This window comes from Manacus candei, unplaced genomic scaffold (genome assembly GCF_025592945.1).
Source record: "Manacus candei isolate 608988 ecotype Guabito, Panama unplaced genomic scaffold, ASM2559294v1 h1tg000002l, whole genome shotgun sequence".
Lineage (NCBI taxonomy): Eukaryota > Metazoa > Chordata > Aves > Passeriformes > Pipridae > Manacus > Manacus candei.
Window position 1 is genome coordinate 15,395,459 of NW_026138050.1, and position 20,487 is coordinate 15,415,945.

Here is a 20,487-nt window from a genome sequence, read left to right on the forward strand (position 1 = left end):
TTTGCCATTTCTGGAAAACTTTAAAAGGAAAAAATGATCTCTCTCATTGAAAGCTGTGCTCGGCAGAAGAGTTTCTTGTCAATGCTGCCTTGAGCAACTGGTGCATTGCCTGACTGGGGTGAAGGATCCCAGGTCATTCCTATGAGGAATGGGAGGGGTTTTTTGGATTTCTCCCAGCTAGGGGGCCAGGAGGAGGCAGCTGCTCCATGGTAGACACCATTCCCTCCATGTACCCCAATTCTGACCTCAGGTGATGCTCTGTTTTAGAGGGGCTTGGGTATTCCTGAGGGTTTAGAGGGTTTTCTTAGAGTTAAGTGGGGGGTTTTTTTGGGTTTTCTTAGGGTTTTGGTGTTTTTCTTAGTGTTTTAGTTGTGATTTGTTGGGTTTGTTTTTTATTAAGAGAGGTTCTCAACAGACAAATATGATGATAATTATTGTGCTACAGAAACTTTGCTGCTAAAATCTGGACTTTTTTTCCTCTATTCATGTTTTTTTTTCTGTTTTTTGTGGAAAGAGGCTAATGAATTGCTCACTAGGTTGCACCCTCACTGACAAGAGCACTTTTTGGAGCAAACCTTCCTAATATCAGTATCTCCAGGGTGTCCAAAGGTTTTGTGCTTGCTGGCTGGTGGCAGAAAATCCCTTTGATTACTCAGTTTCCATTTTTTCCAAACAAGGAGGTTATTGCCCTAATCCTTGTCAGGGGAGGATGTTTAAATAGATATTCTTGGAGTTTTGACCACTCTAGCTGGGAATGCTCCTGCTGGGAGCTTGTCCCGTGAATCTGGGAGGGTTAATGGGAAGGGCTCTGCCCTGCTCAGTGATGCTGATCATGCCCTCCTGTTGGGAAACCTTCCCACAACAGAAGCTTCTCCTGCTGGGACAGCTCGGCCAGGGACAGGTGAGTTGGTTGAACTTGAGGTCTGAGCACGGATCCTGGTCCTGCTTCCTGCATCCCACCACTGGGATGGAGAGTTGGTGCAGCAGGCAGTGACCACCCACTGCTGCTCTCAGTTCCATCCCCCTTTGTCCATTTATCCAGATTTCATAAAAAAACACACCCATATCAGCACTGCTGCTGGAGGCCAGACTTTAGGAAGGACTAGAACTCCAGAAGGCCACAGCACAGAGCTGTAAGTGTCCTTAAAGCTCCTGGAGCCACAGCTCCCACTGCACAGAATTCCCTTGTGCTGCCTCTAAGGACACTGGAGTGAAACTGTGGCAGAGCACAGGACACGAGGGCTGGGCTCTGGCTACGGTAATTCAGGTTTGGGAGAGATTAAGATCTGGCTGAAAACTCGGGAGCAGTGTGCTGTCTGTCAGGCTGCCCACGGCAGGGCGTAGCTGGACAGCAGGGCTGCTGTGCTCAGCCCAGCTTGCTTCAATTACATTTATCTTCCCTCGTAGGAATGGTGATATATTATTGTAATGGGCATGGAAATGAGAGCAGGAATGGGGCGGGCGATGGTAGGGCTCACTCTGCCCTAAGTACAGAGCAGCTCCTGACTCACCTGCTGTCTGGGCTCTGTGCTCACTCCAGCCCTTCCAAACAGCCTCTGGAAATGGGTGCCAGCCCTGCAGGCAGAGCTGTCCCAGCTGCCTGCACCCCCTCTCAGATGGGGAGTGGGTCTCCTGACACTGTCAAGGGGCTCCAGAGCTGGGAGCCCTCCTGGGTGGATGCTTTCACCAGGGGATCCCAAGGATGAACAGCTTTCCTGCTGCAGGAGGGAGAGTTTCATCACCAACTCTGAAGGCTGAACAGTTTCTTAGCATAAAATTATCAAATGGTTTCAGTTAGAAGGGACCTTTAAACACCCTTTCTCTTCCATATGGGAGCATAGCTGACCTCTTCCACCAGGATCACAGAATCATGGAACAGTTTGGGTTGGAAGGGACATTAAAGACTATGTCATCCCACCCCGTGCCATGGGCAGAGACACCTTCCACTAGCCCAGGTTGCTTCAAGCCCCATCCAACCTGGCCTTGGACACTTCCAGGGATGGGGCAGCCACAGCTTCTCTGGGCAACCTGTGCCAGGGCCTCACCACCCTCACTGTTTTCTTCCTCCCAAGCCTTGCCTTTCCAAGAGAGAAGCCAATGTCCTGTGTTCTAAGCATGGCAAGAGTTTGAGGAAGATAATGTGGAAAGAGGTTGATGAATTTCCCCCCCACTACATCCCCATCCAAGGCCTCTGACTTCCCTTCCAGGGACACACATCTGTGCAACAATACAGTGGTCGTGATTCCCAGCTGAATGATACTGGGATGGGGGAAGCAAGAAGGGCATAAAGCCACCAAGAATGTCACCATCATTGGGGTTCCCCAGCCAAGGCAGGGAGATGCTCACTCGTGCCCAGGGCTGGATGGGGATGGCCACTGACCGAGTCTGGAGACCACACACCCAGGCCAGAGCTGCAGCAGATATGCTAGGGAGAGACTTGGACCCAGGTCCTGCTGGATGGGAGGCTGAGGGCCAGTTTGGGCTTGGGGCAGGGTGGCTGTCACATCCAGGGGGACAAAGAGTGTTGTTCACAGAGAGATTGCAGTGCCTGCCTTGGGCTGCACAGACTCACGGGGATCTTGACTTGCCAGTGCTGCTCATCAAGATGTTCCCAGCATGGGAAGGGCTCACCCAAGACTAAAGAAGCCACTGAGACTCCCATGGCTCCTCATCAGGCTCTGACCTGCTGCAGGACGATGTTTCCCGGGCAGCCCCTGCCCAACTGAGCTGTGCTCGTAGCCCCGGCTCCCTGTGCTGGCAGGACAGTCGCCAAACCGGTGCCGGGTTAGTGCCCTGTCACTGTGCTGTGACAGCTCTGTCACCGCAGCCCCTTGGCACCGAACCCTGCCCGAGGAGCAGCCCCCGTGTCCCGGCAGGCGCAGGATGAGGCCGGGCTCGGGCGGTGTCGAAATCTCGGTCCCTGTTGACGGCGGGGGCGGGCGGTGGATTTTCGGAGCGTTGCCGTGTTTTTCTGGCGCAGAGCTGGGCGGGAGCCGGCCGGGAGCCGGGCAGTGCCTGGAGCAGGGGCCGGGGCGCAGCAGCTCCTCACTTCTTCGCAATCCTCCTTCAGCGAGTTGTTCAACCGGTCAGGCACCGGCTTCCCCATCTTCATGGTGGGGCTGTTTCCACACGGTGGGAGTGTTCCCTGGATTCCCAGATGTTTGTAAACTCCAAGGCAGGAATTAACAAATTGGGGCTAATAAGCACAGCCCTCCCCGAGGTGTGCGGGGACAGCCGGGGCGCAGGGAGGGATGGTGGCCCCGGGCCACAGCCCTGCGCTGCTTCCTGAGCCACCACCAGCCAGAAAAGCAGAGATTTCAGCCTGGCCCGCAGACTTCAGAGGTGCTTTGGCACCTGCCCAGGGCTGCTGGGCTCCAGGCAGGGCGGTGGAGAGAAGATTGTCTTCCTTCCTGAGCCCATCCATCGGCGGGTGAGGTGAGCACGGGGTACCCAGTGCTGACAGGGCTCAGAGCACAGCATAGGAACCCCAGCCCCAGCCCCAGAGTGGGCACCCCAGGGTCTGATGATGGGAGCACGGGCAGTGCTCAGTGCCCTACCCAGCACTGGCAGGGCTCAGAGCGCAGGGTAGGGACCCTGTCCCCAGTCCCAGTGCTGTGCTGAGTAATCAACCAGCACAGAGCAGGTCTGTCCCCTCCTGCCTCGCAGCATCCTGATGCTCTCGGAGCGCTGAGCTGCCCAGGTGCCAAGCCCGGGTGGGGGTTTCTCATTTTCCAGCCCCTGAAGACCAGAAATGCGACTGGGTGTTTACACCACCCTTCACTCATGGGAACGCCGGGACCATCAGGGCTCAGAGGGCTCTGTGCCACCCCCGTCTCCTCCTGCCTGCGCTCCCCAGGGCAGATCTGGCAGCAGAGTGTGCCCCGGGCTTTGGGAGCCGGAGCCTGGGCGGCCCTGCTGAGCCAGCCGGGCTGCCGGGGGAGCCCGTCCCCGGGGCTGGAGCCGGAGCCCCAGCCCGACCAGAGGCAGCTCAGCAAATCCCCTGTGCAGGGCAGCACCCTCCCCTCGCGGGGAACACCCTCCTACGCGCCACAGCCCCACTCCCGTGGGCAGGGAGCAGCCAGGGGCTCCCCAGCTTGGAAGATGTCGGCGCCTTCTGGGCTGACTGGTCCCTGTCTGGATCCTCGAAGGCACCTCAGCTCCTGTACCAGTTCCCCAGTTTCCTTCAAAAAGGAGGATTTTTGGGAACAGGGCGGCTGTTCCGAGCCCACCAGCCAGGACAGGTGCCGATGGACAGGGATGGAAAGGGGTGAACAAGCCACGGGCTTGAATCATGAATCCTTGAATCGTTCACAATCCTGGAACGCTCCACATGCTCCAGAGCCCCTGCAACTCCTCTGGGAAACACAGGACAAGCTTCTGAATTAATCCCAACATCCACCTCTTTGGAAAAACATCCTCGGTGCAGGCAGGGGACTGCCCACCATCCAGCCCCGAGCGGGGTCGAGCCTTCCCTGGGAGGGATTTTGACACCTTTTCCCTTTTATCAGCGACTTTTCACAGGGCACATTCAACAAGCTACTCCTGTTTTTTTTACACCCAGAACAACCGAAATGCGCCCTCACCTCATCAGAGAGAGCAAGGAAACAACAATGGACCGATGGACTGAATACTTGGTCCCGAGGGAACAGGGGGATGAAGGCGCAGGACAACCAGACTACTTTTCCCTAAGACCCAGCACACATCTGGGAAGCGAAGGAACCTGCTCCCTGGAGCTGCTGTTCTGTGATGGGAAGGGAACGGGGGGAAACCATCTCTGTGCCCCCACCTGGCACAGGAGGTATGGACCCGTCTTGGAGAGGAGCTGACACTTCGGGAGGGGGGCAAACATCGGGGTTCCCACACCTCGGGAATGCCCACTCCTCGGGGGGTTCCCACACCTCGGAGGGTGCCCTCATTCGCGGGTGTCCACACCTCAGGAGGGTTCCCACACCCCAGGGTTTCCAGTCCTTAGGCGAGTCCACACCTCCGAGGTTGCCCATAGCTCGGGGGTGCCGACACTTCGGGGTTCCACACCTCGACGGGTTCCCACACTTGAGGGTTTCCCACACCTCGGGAGGGTTCCCACACCTGTGGGTGCCCTCACCTGAGGGTTCCCACATCGAAGGGGGCCCGGCTCCGCCAAGTCCCGGTGCGGAATCCCCGGGGATTTCGGCGCAGCTCGTCTCGGGGTGCGCGGGGCTACCCGGAGCCGGGTCACTCACCTTTTCTTCTGCACGGAGGGGCTGTATTTCCCTTTGTTGCGTTTCCTGAAGAGCGAGTGCATCGCGTCCCCGCACGGCGCCCGCCGCGCTCCGCCTGCCCGTCCCCGCCGCCGCCCGAAGCCTCTGCGCCGCCACCGGGCCGGGCCCCGCGGGAGGCGGGACGGGGCTGCACCGCCTCTGCCTCCTCCTGCCTCCTCCTCCTGCCTCCTGCCTCCTCCTGCCTCCTCCTCCTGCCTCCTGCCTCCTCCTGCCTCCTGCCTCCTGCCTCCTGCGTGCCGCGGCCCCCCCGCCCCGCAGCATCCTCCTCCCCCTGCTTTGGTGGAGCGCCGGCTCCCGGTTCCAGCCCTGCCCCAAAGGGGTCCCGGCAGGGTTGGACCCCCCCAGATGTGCAAAGTCAACCTGACACCCCCCGGAGTCAGGGCGTAGCTGGGGAGCAGCTTGAGGGATGATGGGCACAGAGGGGCAGGCACGGGCGAGGCTGCGGCTCCTCGCGGGTGGTCCCTGTCGTTAGGAATGACCAGTGCCCCGAGCATCCTTCCAGGGGCATCGGCGCTCCCGGGGCAGCTCCGATCCTGCAGGCAGTGCTGGGCCCCTCATGGCAAGAAAGACATTGAGGGGCTGGAGCGTGTCCAGAGAAGGGAATGGAGCTGGGGAAGGGGCTGGAGCAGCAGGAGGGGCTGAGGGAGCTAGGGGGGCTCAGCCTGGAGAAAAGGAGGCTCAGGGGGGACCTTCCTGTCCTCTGCAATTCCCTGACAGGAGGGGGGAGCCGGGGGAGGGGTCGGGCTCTGCTCCCAGGGAACAAGGGACAGGAGGAGAGGAAACAGCCTCAAGTTGTGCCAGGAAAGGTTTAGATGGATATTGGGAAAATTTCTTCACTGAAAGGGTGGTCAGGCATTGACACAGCAGCCCAGGGCCGAGGATGGAGTCACCATCCCTGAAGTGTGGATGTGGCACTTGGGGACATAGTTTAGTGATGGCCTTGGCAGTGCCGGGTTAAAAGTTGGATTTGATGATCTTAGATGTCTGTTCTAAGCTAAATGACTCCGTAAGGCAATGAGGTGCCTCCCCCAGACCCCCCGCAGCCTAAGAGGTTTTGCTCACACATGCACACAGCAGTCAGCAATTAGGACCAGCCCTGGCCTTTTTATCCTGGGATTTTGTGCCCATGTGAGATTAAAGCCCTGATTGTAGCTTCCCCACCAGCCCCAAATCCTCTGCTGATTTTCATTCTGGGGGCAAGTCAGTGCACGCTGTGACCTATTGATCCCGATCCCCTGCGTGTGTCAGATCTCTCTGTTCCGGGGAGCCCTTAAAGAGGGCAGAGCCCTCCGGCCAGCCGGACATTCCCGCCTGGCTCCGGCTGCTCCTGCCCCGGCTGCTGGGAGGCTGCGGGTCTTGGCAGCGACAGCACAAGGCAAGTGTGTGTCTGTGTCTGTGTCCGTGTCCGTGTCCGTGTCCGTGTGTGTGTCCATGTCTGTGTCCATGTCCGTGTCCATGTCCGTGTCCATGTCAGTGTCTGTGTCCGTGTCCATGTCAGTGTGTGTGTCCGTGTCTGTGTCCGTGTGTGTGTCCGTGTCTGTGTCTGTGTGTTCATGTGTGTTCGCAGGGGAGTCTCCTCCATCCCAGTTTGGTGTGGGTTGTCCTCCTGGGCTACTTTTGGGCGTGCTGAAGGCTCTGTGGCACTGGGGTGGCCCAGCCACGCTGTACAGCTTTGCTGTTCCCCTCTCGTGGCGAATTAGGGATCGGGAACAAGCTCAGTTATGAGGCTGAAACCCACAGCTGATGGAGCCGTGAGCCCGCTCGGGGCCGGGGTCACCCAAAGCAGCAGCACTCTGGGTGTCTGTGGCCTCATCCAGCCTCATCCAGCCAAGCACCTCTGAGCCTTTGGTGAGCAGGGACACATTCAACACTCTCAGGAGCCCGAGGCTGTGCCGAAGGTGGATCTGGTGCTGGTGGGGGTGGTGGGGTCCTGCCAAGATAGCAAGTCCCATGGGATGTAAGTGCAAGGAGACTCGGATCCCGTCCGCTGCCAGGGGGTGATGGGGTGAGGCTGGAGCAGCCTGACAGCGACAGCACTTCCACACAGCCCCCAGACAGCCGGAATTGGGGCTGGGCCTGACCCTGCACAGGCTGGGGCTGACTTTCTGGGCTCTATCAGTTACTGGCCGTGGTGACTCTGTTTAATTATACCTGAGGTTACAGATTTGTCTTCAGGGCACCCAGCTTCCATGTTTGCTTCCAAGTAGATTGTGAGAATTGCCTTGGTAGGAACTATTAATCTGACCCCAGTACCCATTGATCCCTGGGGGCTGGCACTACCACGAGGCTGGCACACTCCCTGCCACGGCCCTGTATCCATACCAGGATCCTGCCCATGCCGAGGAGCAGACAAGGCTTCCCCTATTTTTTTGGGGGAGGAGGATTTATGGGGTTGCTGTGGTTTGTTCAGAGGCTGTGAGCATCCCCATGCAACCTGCCGGGGCAGCACCTGATCCCTCATCCTCCCCACACCCGGCTCCAATCCCGACACAAGGGCAGGTGAGGAGGGAGAAACTCAGCCCAACTACTTTTATTTCACTGCATGAAGTTCTGAGTGTTCTCTAGAAACAATTCTTGGTTTTTGTGCTTTTGTACGCCCCCCATCTCTAGCAGTAACGCTTTCTGGATGCACAGAGGACCAGTTGCTCCTTTTCCAGCTTCTGGAACCCCTGTACACATCCCAGAGCCCCCCTCCTTCTCAAGCCCTGCGTGGAGGTGAGCAGAGGTTTAGGGATGAGATGCCTTTTCCTACCGGAGGGGTTTCTGTTACATCTCCTCCTGCGCCAGCTCTGCAGCCTTAATCCTCCTAATCTCCCCACATCTCTGGCGTGGCTCATTTTTGTGTGCAAATGCCCTTGAGAGCAGCAAAATTGCAGCTGCTGGGTGAAACAGCAGGCAGAGAGAAACTCCGGCGTAGTGGAAAACTATGTCTTATGTAAACTGCCCAGGTATTTCACCTTTGCTTTGGCTTGGGATCAGAGGCACCCTGCAAAGCCACTGTACACAGGGTGCTTTTGGGGACCTGGGGGCCTGTGGTTTGGGGGTGCTGGCAGCTCTTGTATGAGCTCCAGTGCCTGCCCAGAGCACCACACACCCCATGCTGAGGTTTCCTCCTCAGCTGGGGTCTGCAGGGGTTGTTTTTGCAGTATTTATTTTGCAAATGCAGCTTTTGGTGGCTTTACTGGTGCAGTCGGTCCCTCCTGTGCTCTGTGCCCCCCCAGCTCCTGCTGCTGCCGGGCCTGGCACACCCCGTGCTGGTATCCAGACCTGGTGCCACCAGGTCCTCTGAAGGCTCTTGAGCATGGAGAAGTAGGGATGTCCTGCCAGCCAGGAGCCCGTGCTGGGGAGGGCTTTGGTCCCGTTGTGCCCGGGGAGCTCCTGGCAGGGCTGGACCCCACTGTGGGGCAGCGGGGGCTCGTGGGAGGATGCTGCACCCCAGGGTGCTGCAGCCCACAGGGACCCCAGGTGTGTTCCCTTGGCTCCTTTCCAGCCCTTAAAACACCCATCGAACTCCTTGCACGGGGCTGAGCACCTCAACAGATGGGGTAATATTGACTTAACCTGAGTAAGAAGCTCTTGAGCTGCTGCTGCGGGAGGGGAACAGGAGAGGAGCACGTTTTGTGCAAGAGATGACATTTTCCTGGCAAGCCCTTCTCCGGCATCCCACACCCTGCTCCACCCTGTACCAGCCCCACCATCCTGGCCGAGGCCAACCCCACTGCTGAGGGGGCAGGATGAGCACCAGCTGCTGGGGTCTTGCTCCTGTGCCATGGGCTTGGCATCCCACTGCATCCCACTGTCCCACGCCACACAGCCCGTCCTAATTTGGGATGGATCAAGGCTTGGTGGGTGAAGCAGGAGCATCCCCCTCCCTGCATGTCCCAAAAGGCACCATGGCAGTGCTGAGGGGCTTTGGGGACCCATCACAGCAGAGAAGCCAGGCATGGGGATGCCCAGCCCTGATGGCTATTCAGAGGTGTTTCTCAATGAAGACATTTTGGATTTAGCTTTGGGGGGGGGGGGTGGGGACGGGACGTAGAGGCAAAACAGTTTGGAAATTTCTTCCAAGAGCTCAGTGGAACACAAACAACAGTAGATTAGCCAAAACCTCATTTATTTTCTGGGTGGGACTTTTTGACAGTCCTTGGAGGGCCCAGCTGAGCTGCTCATGCCCGTGGCAGGGGTTTGGGGTGGGAAGGGAGTTCCCGCTTCCAGGCGGTGCAGGAAAGGAGGGCACCGAAACACCTCCGCGCTGCCGCTTCCTCCTCGCGGCTCCCCCGTGCGCAGGAATGTGGCCCTGCTCGTTCCTGGCTGCTCCTGTGCCGGGCGAAACCTCCCTCAGCTCCGTTTAGGGCCGGCTGTGCTCTGAAATCAGCAGCCAGCCTGGCTGCTCTGGCCCCATCCCGCAGTCCCCCGGAGCCCCGCTGGCTTTAGATGGGTCCTGTGGGATGTGGTGGCTTGAAAGACCAAGCTCGGGGTTCCTCAAGTTGTGAGAAATAAATAGAATAAAACAAGTGCATCGCTCCCAAGTGGAGCTGAAGGATGGGAGAACTCCCGTCCCAGCAGGGAAGTGGCTTTTTCTGCTGCACTTGCTGGTTTGAGCCCAAGTGCCATCAAGAGAGTTAAATATTGAACAAACACCAAACGAAAGCGGGTGCAGGCAGCCAAGCAAAACAAAGGCTGAGAGAGGCCGGTGCTCTGACTCACTTGGCATGAAAATGCAGCATGGAATAAATTAACTTTGGCTCTTCCCCATCCTCTGGGCACGATATGGAGCAGAAGGGCCCTGTTGTCACCGGTGCTGTGGTGGCTTTGGGGAACTGGTGCACACAGCAGGCATCGAGGAGGGGTGGGGGAACCAAACTGGGGGGGGGTACAGACAGAAGGTCCCTGTCCTGTGTCCCCAGCCATGGCTTTTGGAAAGGCACTGATGGTGCTGGTGGTGCCAGGATTTTAAGATCACACTGTGCTCTCTGCATCTGAGGCAGCAGCAGCTGCTTCTGGTCCTTATTCCCCTGTCTTCTGAAGGGATGGGGAAGGTGTGGGGGAGTCCTGGATCCCCAGTGGGGATGTCATCATCATCATCATCATCATCATCAAATCATCATAGAGTGGTTTGGGTTGGAAATGACTTAAAGCTCATCTAGTACCCCCCTCCCATAGGCAGGGACACCTTCCACTAGACCAGGTTGCTCCAAACCCTGTCCAGCCTGGCCGTGAACACTTCCAGGGGTGTCCACAGCTTCTCAGGTGACCCCTCTGCCTCCACAGTGGCACAGTGCTGCAGCCCTGGGCATCCATGCAGGAACCCTGATCCTGGCTGGGCTGTCCCATGGCCAGGACCACTGTCACAGGCTCCCCAGAACACATCCAGAGGGAGAAAATGTCAGGGCTTCAGTGCAAACTTTGGCCCGTGATGTAAAGATTGGGAATTTCCGGGGTGTAATGTTTGCATCGGCATAAATATGCAGCTGGAGCGCACCCAGGGGCAGCTGCCTCCGATGGGCGAGGGAGATAATGCCCTGCTTCCTCCAGCACGGAACTCTCGGGGGAAAGGGCAAGGCAGGGCCTGGCTCCGCAGCACGCCGCCGTGATTCACCCCCCGAGCCGCCTCGGGGGATGCTGTGACCCCCGGGGCTGGGGACAAGGGGGACCCACGCCCATGGGGTGTTCTGCAGGCTCCCGGCAGATGCGAGGAGGACGCTGGAAATGATGCCCCGGTGCACGTGGTGCCTCGGCAGAGCTGGACCGCCGGCACCAGGGCAGGCTCAGGGTGGCCTCGCCATCCCCGTGGCTGCTGGGTGCTGTCCTGCCCCGGAGCGGGGTGACACTGCCTCTGACAATCCCGACCGGTGAGACTGGGAGAGGCCGGCCCAGCCCTGCTCCGGCCGCGGCACCGGCACCCCGCGCCCGCCCGCTCCCGGCGGTTTCGGCAAACCCAGCTGCCCGTCCTCCCCCGGCGGCACAAACCGGTCCCGGGGCTCACACCCAGCACCGCCCGGCCCGGGTTGCGACAGTCCCGGGAGCTGGAGGCTGTCCCCCACCAGCCCCCTCGGCAGGGGTCACTGGGGTGGGTGTTCGTGCACCCCCAAGGCCCCACGGGATGCTCCGGTGGATGGGGCTCCTGGCCAGGGATGCACTGCAGGGGGCTGGCTCGGGGCAGGGTCTAAAGCAGAGCTGCACCCCTGAAGGGGGGTAGGGACAAGGCAGTGACTGTCCTGGGTGGAGGACTGTGTCAGGGGACGTGTCACCGGCCTGGGAGGCGACAGGCGGAAAGGATTTTGGCACCGGCACATCCTGCACAGTCACTCGGAAAGGATGCCGAGCGGGATCGGCCTTAATTCACCCCCTTCTCCCGCAGGAGCGCCCGCGGTCTGTCACCCCGGGCACAGGCACATCCTCCCGGGCGGCTGCCGGTGCCGCGGGGCTCCCCGCCCGCCCGCCCCGGGCCCTCCCTCCTCCTCCTCGTCACAGCGTGGGTGGCAGGGCCGGGGTGCCTCACTCACCCCAGACATCGAGCCGTCCCGATTCATGTCCCGTGGGCGCTCATGCCCTGGCTGGAGGTGTCACCAGCCACCACCGAGTCCCTAAAGCCCTGCCATGCCCAACACCTATGGGAGGCCTCAGCTTGGGGCTGGGGAGCAGTGGCTGGACAGACAGATTGCCACCATCTCTGCCATTCTGCTGAGCTAGTCCCCAAGTGTCCCATCCTGAGCAAACTGTCTCAGGGCAGGGTTAGGCTGGACATTAGAAAAAGGTTCTTCCCCCAGAGGGTGGTTGGGCACTGACCAGGCTCCCAGGGCAGTGGGCACAGCACCAAGGCTGCCAGAGCTCCAGGAGCATTTGGACAACGCTCTTGGGAACAGGGTGGGATTGTTGGGGTGTCCTGTGCAGGGCCAGGAGTTGGACTCATGATCTTTGTGGGTTCCTTCCCACTCAGGATATTCCATGACCCTATGTCCCAGCATTATCTGGAGCTGGGGGGAGCTTTGAGCACAGGACTTGGCCCTGGTGGGGCCAGAGACTTTCCCAGGCCATGCAGGGCAGAGACAGACAGATGCATTTCATAATCCCCAGGACTCACCTAATCCCCAGGTCCCAGCCACCCCAGGCTGCTGCCCTGGGATTGTGCATGATGGGGAGAGGCAGAAATAAAACACTCATCATGCAGTGAGTTGGTGCTCATTTGTGACTTTTCCATTGCCCTGGATTAGGGACCCATCTGTCTGTCCTGCTGTCTGTCCATCCTACCCACAGCTGGATGTGGATGAGTATGACAGGACCAGCTGTGACCTCACTGCTCTGGGATAATTCACATTTTGGGATAATACCCCACTTCAAACAGTTTCCATCTGCCCACCAGTGCTCACCCCCGGGGCCTTCCTAGTAGTATAAAGGATCATTTGGATGCTGGGATATGACCAGACAACCTTCAGTGGGGGGGGAAAAATACCCAAATGCAAGAATTGTGCTTCCAATTAAATAAATAATGTATTTTTATACATATTCTAGTAATAATATATATTCTATAAATATGCAATATTATCCTGGCAGTGGCCAGAGAGGAAGGGAACTGTGTGTGGCACTGCAGCCTGGATTTAGTGCAGGTCAGAGACGCCTACAATTGGCTTTAAATAGTTTGTGGTGGCAGGTTAACCATGGATTATAACCATCATTAATGATTGTAACCATCGTTAACAGCCACTGCAAATGCAGGGTGAGGGGGGGCTCCCTGCTAGGGGGGTGAAGGGGTCACTGTGCCAAATTAACTGCTCGGTTTATCAAACCAGGGGATGTGGTGGATGTGCCCCACCTAGGGTGGTGGCACATGGGGGACGGCACTCCGGGTGCCATGGGGGTCCCGCGGTGAAGGCTCTCGCCGTGGCTCCGATCCCAGACGGGACTCAGACCTGGTGGCTGGAATTTGCCACAGCGGAGCATCCCGGGCCCGCCGTCCACGCGGAACCGGAGACACCGGCAGGGCTTAGCTGGGGGGAGCCGGCAGAGGGGCGATCACATGCTTGCCCGCCTGGGATTAGGTGTAGCCGGCTGCTGCGGGGAGCCGTGCCAGGGAGCCGTGCCGGCGAGCCCCGCCAGCCGCCGGCACTCCGAGCCCGCGGCCACGGGCAGCAGGAGCCGGCCCTGGGGGCTCGGCCGGGACCGCTGCCCCCGGATGATGTCCTACCTCCAGCCCCCTGGCCGCCCCCTGGAGCGCTTCGATGGGCTTTCCCTCATTTACTGGTAAGCAGGGCAGGACGCTGCTGCACCGGGGATGGGCATCGCTCGGGTCCTGGATCCACTCTTCAGGAAGGGTGTGAGGGAGGATGCATTCAGTGGCTTTCGGGGGGGGTGTTAATTCAATTTATTTTGATGGCCCTTCTCCGGAGGGCAGGGTCTGATGGGGGTCCCACAGCACCTTCATCCCCCTGGGAAGGGCAGCGCGTGGGTGAGGCCGGCGCCAGCCAGGGGTGGGGAAGGGGGTTTATTTTGCAGGTAACAGCTGGGGAAGCACCCAAAGCCTCTGGGAGCAGCTGTGGGTGCTCCTGCTGCAGCCCTAGTGCTGGACTCTCCCATTTGATCAAACCTCCCCGGAGGGACCGTGTCCACCCCACGGCAGCGCCCGCGGAGCGGGTGGGTGCGGAGCAGGGCCCCGCTGGGTGCGGAGCAGGGCCCCGCTGGGTGCGGGAGGGCGGCGGGCACGGCGGAGGGGACGGGAGGTGACGGCGGGTGCTGGGCGGCCGCAGATGTCTATGTAGGGCAGGGAGAGCGGCGGGAGCACGGCCGTGCCCGGGCCAGGGTTCAGAGCGTGCGGCTTTAGCCGATTAACGGGGGGTCAGTGGGCCGGATCCGGATCGGGCGTGGGCCCCCGCGGGATTTGGGGACCACCCCGAGGTTTGGCAGAGGCTCTCTTGGGCTGGCGAGCCTGGGCTTCTCCTCAGCAGAGACCAAGAAGCCAGAGCACCGTCCGGACACCAGGGACCGTGAATGCTGCTGGGACATGATCCGTCTCAGGCTGAAGTAGGTCAATGGAGCGAGGGCAGGGGGGGCTGCGGGGCGGCTGCACCCCACGGGGGTGCAGGGAGGCTGGGGAGAGCAGCACCCCAGGGTGACACCTGCCTTCACAGAGAGGGTGGTTTGATTTGCCGTGTTGATGCTTCCCTGCTGCTTTTGGGTGCAGAAAAGGCAGAATGTGTTGCTGGTCAGAAGGAGGTAGTGCAGGACAGGCGTGACCTCGTGGGCTGTGTTTTGGGGAGTGCTGCCACGTGGGTGCTGGTGTTATGGGGCTGTGGTGTGTGTATGGGAGCAGACAGAGCTACACCCCTGCCCAGCAGCACTGTCACCTCATTGGGGTCCCCTGGGCATCCCTGGCTCCACGGGGCTGCTAAACTCCACTGCCCTGCCCTTTCAAAACCTGTTTTCTACCTCAAAAATCTGCTCAAACACTGGAGTTTTGCCTTGAACCCTCCCTCAGCTTTGTCTGCTGGGATGTGCTCTGTGAGGATGGAGGGGGATGGTCAGCTTTGTGCCGGAGGACCAGCCCCCACATGTGGTGGCTGCCAGATGCACCGGCCGTCTGCCGGCTCCGTCGGGACACGGCGCAGGGTGGTGAGCAGATGGAGGGGAGATAACACCTCCCAGCACTCCGATAAGCACAACCCCACTCTGCCGCTGATTAAAAGATTAATTTTGGAGTTTGAAATAGGAATTTAATAAATAAACATGAGCCATCAGCAGGACCTCACCCGGCAGCATCAGCGCACGACTGGACCAGCGGCTCATCCCTCATCCCCAGTTTTCTCCAGTGGTGATGCCTGTGTGTCCCCACAGGGCTTTCCTGTGCAGCTTCTCTCCTTCAGAGAAGAGGAGCTGGAGGCTCTAAGCAAGTTTTGTAGTGGTGGCTTTTGTGCAGGAGCTTTGCCAGACCCAGAAGGAAGTAAAACAGCCCCAAGGGTGCCCATGGGTGCTGGGCAGGTCTCACGGCTGCACCACGATGTGTGTGCCCCAGGTGGGTGTGGATCTGGTGCCAGCCCCTCACCAGGCATGGCTGAGTGCAAGACTGGCCTGGCACTTCCCCCAGTCCTCTTGGCATTGTTATTGCTGCATGTTTATGGCTTGTACCAGGGTCTGGATTTGAGCACGGGGATGTTTGCAGCTCAAAGATGGGTCAAAGCTCTTCTCAAGAGCTGTGCTCCCACCTCGGCAGCACGTTCTGAAATCTTTCCCCAAATTATGTTGTTTTCCCATCTTTCTGTACCCAGCCATTTCCCCTACCTCTTTCTTTCCATCTTTATTTTTATGGATTCACTTGGATGAGTTTCCTGCCATCATTCCCATGTTTTCCCCAATTAATCTGGGGTGGACAGACCAGTGGCCCACCCTGCAGAGCAGGTTCCACAGCCCCCACCAGCCACCATCCCCTGTTAATAAGTTTATAACCAGTCCAATCCCACAGCCCAGGGGATTTAGGAACGCAGGGAGGTTTATAATCCTGTTAACCCTTCACTGCAGTTGACACCTAAACTGGAGCCACAGCACCAGCCCCAAGCAGAGCAGCAGATTGGCTGCCTCATGGGAGGGTGAGGAGGAGGAGGAGGAGGAGGAGGAGGAGGGAGGAAGGCTTCCTTGTGTGAGAGATGTGACAACACTTTGGTCTTCCTGGGGTGAAAATGAAGGACCCTGTGTGAGCTTTCCCACGTGATTGTATTTAAATTGTGTTAATCCCCATCTCAAGTGGGTACATCCGAGGGCTGGGCTGGATGGGGGACACTTATCTTGGCTACATACAGGCCTCTGGAATAAACACCTTTGCCAAAGACCTCTGGCAGACCAAACCTGACCTCTCTTCCACTTGAAACAGCCTCTCTTCCTAATTACTGTGAGACAGGCTAATTGAAGAGGTCCTTTTTGCCTTTTCCTCAACCAAAACCTTTTGGAGCAGCACAGGAAGCATGTGGATGTTCACGGGAAAATACCTGTAACCCCTTGTTGTGGTTTAACCTCTCCAAGCCCCAGAAGTCTTGGAGAGCAGCTCTGCCAGGCAGGTGCTCATGGATTGACTGTCTTCATCCTGGGCAAGAAGCACCTCCAGAAAGTGCTCCACCTCTGTTGACTTGATGCAAAATTTTCAGGTGGGAAGAGCCCCTGTCCCCAACAGGGTGTAGGTGATGGGCAGCAAAGACCTGACTTTCAGACAGCGAAGGTTCATTGGGATGAATCCCTCATGCTGAATAAATCCACTGTCTGAGAAGGATATTGGGGATAAAGTTTAGAGGAGGATGATAAAAGGGGTAGAAGAATGGAAAAACCTGGCCAGCAGTGAGAGATGGCATCTCCATGGTCTTGGTGGCCTGGTGGTGCTGGTTCATGGGGCAGATGTCTGGGAGAAGGGGCCTTCCATTCTGAGGAGTGAGGAGATACATCCAGCCTCAGGTGGAGACGTCTTCCTTCAGCAGGAGAAGGGAGCGAGCACTGGAAAACTGCCTCGGCATTAAAACCTCCTCATCTCTCCATCTTCAAACTAATGAGCTTGGCTCAGGTGGGAGTGAGGGGTGATCCCCCACCAGAAGGAGTGGGGAGGGAAAAATGCTTCCAGAAGCCACTGTCTGACCTCTGCAGCTGGAGGGGGCTCAGAGGAAGGGACTGAAGGAGAACCGGGGTCTGGATGGAGGAGGAAGGTGCCTGTCGGGTGTGTGGACATCGAGGTGGGACTGTTGGCAGCCCTGCTCCTGGGGCTGAGGTTTCACCACACGAGGTTTCCTGAGGAAAGACCCCAGGCTTGGAGGAGCAGTGTGGCCCACCCAGGGCTGGCAGCATCACTTCACCTGCTGCCACCCCTCTGCCCACCTCAGCTGATGCTGAGGGCAGGGATGGGAGCATGGAGCTGCCTATCCTTGGGTGCTCCCCACAGGACCTGCCTGCTGCCTTCACCAGGAATTTCAGCAGCATGGTTTTGTTTGGGTACAGGTGATTCCTGGGGAGATTACAGTTGGATGCAAGAGGCAAACTTGTCACAGTGCAAACAATAAGCCATTGGAATCATCTCCCCAGGGAAGTGGTGGATCCCCCAACACTGGATACTTTCAAGATTTAGCTGGGCAGGGTGCTGGGCTGTCTTATCTAGACATGCTTTTGACAAGAAAGGTTGGACCAGATGCTCCCTGAGGTTCCTTCCAACCTTATTGTTTGTTCTCTCTTCTGTTCAGACTTGTTTGTGAACGTCTCTGATCTCAAGAGCTCATCTGAAGTGACTCCACGGGTAGAATTGTGGAAACACTGTGTGGGTGCACTGTGACTCCGACTCCTTCCCAGCTCCAGAGCAGCTGATTTATTTTTTGATTTATTCCCAATGCTCTGTAGCTGATCTTGCAAGCAGCACAGTTGCATTTTTCTCTCTTCTAATCGGGTGGAAATGCCTCTGCACCCCACGCTAATTTTGTTTTGTCACGAAATGAACTTACTTAATAACGATCCAATGTTCCCCACGCTGCCTGGGCAGCCCTTGGCTCCCTCTGTAGCTCCTGGTGGGACGTGGGCAGAGACTGTGACACAGTGCCCTGCCGAGGTGAACCCTCCCACCCCCAACCTTCTTAATGCCGCTTTCCGGAGCCGAAAGCCCTCAGACAGACCTCGCTGCCACTGCAGGATCTTTCCACCTCTAATGCCCTCCCACGCAAACCTACTTGGACCCCGTTCCCCTGCTCAGCCGTGCTCTGAGGCTCCCTGTGGGCTCGCTGATGCTGCTGTCAGCACATCCTTCCCACCCCGTCCTGACACCCTTGTGCTGCTGCTTCACCGAGCTCAGGATCCTGCCCGGGATCCACCCTCTGTTTGGGGTGATTTGGTCCTGGCCTAATCACCTGGTCCACTCAGGGGTGCTCCCTGTGGGACCTGGCCAGGCTGGGCACCCCCACGGGGTCTGGCCATACCTGGGCTCGGCTGCTCCCCACAGCTGGTTCCTGGGTTTTAGCCTGGATGTTGGGGCTGGAATAACTGAGGAGACTCATGGCTCTGTTCCTTGCTTGTATGGCCTTAACATGACCTGGAGGTGACCCCACCTGAGCAGACAGGATGCAAAGGGCTGTTTGGCTGGGGAGAGCACTCAGGGAACCCCTGAATTTCAAATGGAAGTACGTTGCACAAGAGACGAGCCTCGAGTGACATCCTCCCACATAATTCTGCCTTGTCTGCTGCACATGTTGATCATGTGATGCCAACACTTGCAATGATTTTAAACCCATCACCTCCCCTCACAGTCCAGCTGTTCCCAGCACTGTTTGCTTCTCATCTGTGTAGGAAGGACAAAGGGGGACTTGAATTATGAGAAGAAACAACTTTACTATTGGTTGTGCTCATTTCAGCCATCCTCTTCAACTCTTTTCTCTCTGGAAGCCAAATACATCACCACCACCTTCTCCACCAGCTTCCTCATGGCAGTGGTTCCTGTGCCTCTCCCCAGCGCTCCCAGTTTCACTCTCCCACACTTTGCCCTTTATGGTCTCTCAGAAAAACGTATTGGAAATGCACCTGACTTGTGCTATGTTCTGCTGTCAGCATTTTTAAACTCTGCTTCTGCTCTAAGCCTTGTTTTGATTCCACTTACAGTTTCCCAGCTCTGCTTATACATGGTAGTGTTAAGTAAAGCTGACTGACACAGTTTCTCTCAACTTTGTCTATTAAAAATATATTTTTCTAGCAAAAATAACTTTTCCATTGGGAAAAAAAATCCATTTTTCAATGGGTTCAATGAGTTTTCCTAATTTTTCTATCAGTCAATGAAAAAGTGGACACACAAGTAGAGTACATGCTTATTTGTTGTCCAGCCCCATGGGGTTAGTTTGTCCTTAATTCATAGTCCTTCCATTCTCTCATTTATTCAAAAATGTGAAGTCTCACATTGGTGGTTTCCTGAGTTAGAATCCTGGATTCCCTGAGTCACTCAGCTGGGTCCCAGCTCCATAAAGAGCTTGAGCAGGTGACACATCCCCTTTGCCAGAGGGACGTTTGCCTTCAACACTGGTTATACAGAGCAGGACTGGGACCCTTGGGCAGGTTATAAACCCCTTCTGAATGTGATTCCGGGTTTTAAAACTCTGAAAATCTTCTGAAACATTTTTGCTGAAACTTTCTCTAGTAAGACAGACATTGATCAGCAGGAGCAGCACCAGCATCTGATGCTTTTGGGGTCAGACTGTGTTTTGGAGGAAGCAGTCGAGGATCTGTGTGTTTGGAGATAAACTTGGACACTGAGCACTGCTCCTCTTCCCTGAGGGCCTCTTGGATTCCATTTTCATTTACTTTACCACCTCATGGTCGAACCTGTGGTTTGTTGGAAGATCCTGCCCGGATGGTGTGAAGCACTGGCACATGGGAAGGGTGAGGAAGCCCGTGGTTGGTCTGCTGAGGGACTTGATGTGGAAGGTGCTGAGCACCCAAACCCCAGTCAGACACATCTGCTTGATGCTGAGTGTGGAAATTGTTCCCTGAGATGCAGAAACCATGGTGGGTGAATTACTGAATTGCCAGGCAGGGAAATTTTCCCATTTTCCTGCATGTTTTGGGTTGGGCTGGCCTGGCTCCAGTCAGCTCTCCTGCAGCACCTCTGAGGCTGGGCAAAGAGGTCACCTTATCACAGAATGGTTTGGTTGGGAGGGACCTTAAAGCCCAACCAGTTCCACCCCCTGCCATGGGCCACTGGACCAGGTTGCTCCAAGCCCCGTCCAACCTGGCCTTGGACACTTCCAGGGATGGGGCAGCCACAGCTTCTCTGAGCAACCTGTGCCAGGGCTTGTGTTATCCCTTGCCTTCAGCAGCCCTGATTTATTCCAGCCAAGGCTCTGGCTCATGAATCAAAGGCATAATTATGTGACCATGCATCAGGAGAGCCTCAAAGGACCTCAGAAGGCTGTACGTTGTATTTTGGTCATGGGATGGAAATTGTCTCTTACTGTGACCAGGGTGGTTATTGGTGCATTAGGGATCTGGAGTGTGATCATTAGTGTAAGTGGCTGGAGGCTGGTGGGTGAGGGCTGCTTGGGCATCCATTCACAGCTTAGCTGCCCAAAAAGGTCACTCCAAGTTGGGTGTGGTGCCAGGACACTCCTGCCCCTTGAGGAGCTGTGCCCTGGTGTGGAGCAGCTCCCTGCAGAACAGGCACGGATGGAAGGTCACCACACCCCAGGGTTGAATTGGTGTCTGTGTTCTGGCTCAAAACCTCCTGGTGAGCCTT

At 57.3% G+C, this 20,487-nt stretch overlaps 2 protein-coding genes across 2 annotated transcripts in view; one reads left to right on the forward strand and one right to left on the reverse strand.

Annotated features, from left to right (window-relative positions):
- PPL (periplakin) overlaps positions 1-5,354 on the reverse strand; it is a 28,350-nt gene extending 22,996 nt beyond the window's left edge. Inside the window, exon 1 of the mRNA XM_051779856.1 lies at positions 5,223-5,354. Coding sequence (XP_051635816.1) covers positions 5,223-5,284 — 62 coding nt within the window. The 5' untranslated portion in view covers positions 5,285-5,354. The remainder of the gene's footprint in view (positions 1-5,222) is intronic.
- Positions 5,355-13,273: 7,919 nt separating this feature from the next.
- Positions 13,274-20,487, forward strand: part of LOC127467917 (syntaxin-binding protein 4-like) — a 47,420-nt gene continuing 40,206 nt past the window's right edge. The window contains exon 1 of the mRNA XM_051780527.1: positions 13,274-13,502. Within this exon, the coding sequence (XP_051636487.1) occupies positions 13,279-13,502 (224 nt within the window). The 5' untranslated portion in view covers positions 13,274-13,278. The remainder of the gene's footprint in view (positions 13,503-20,487) is intronic.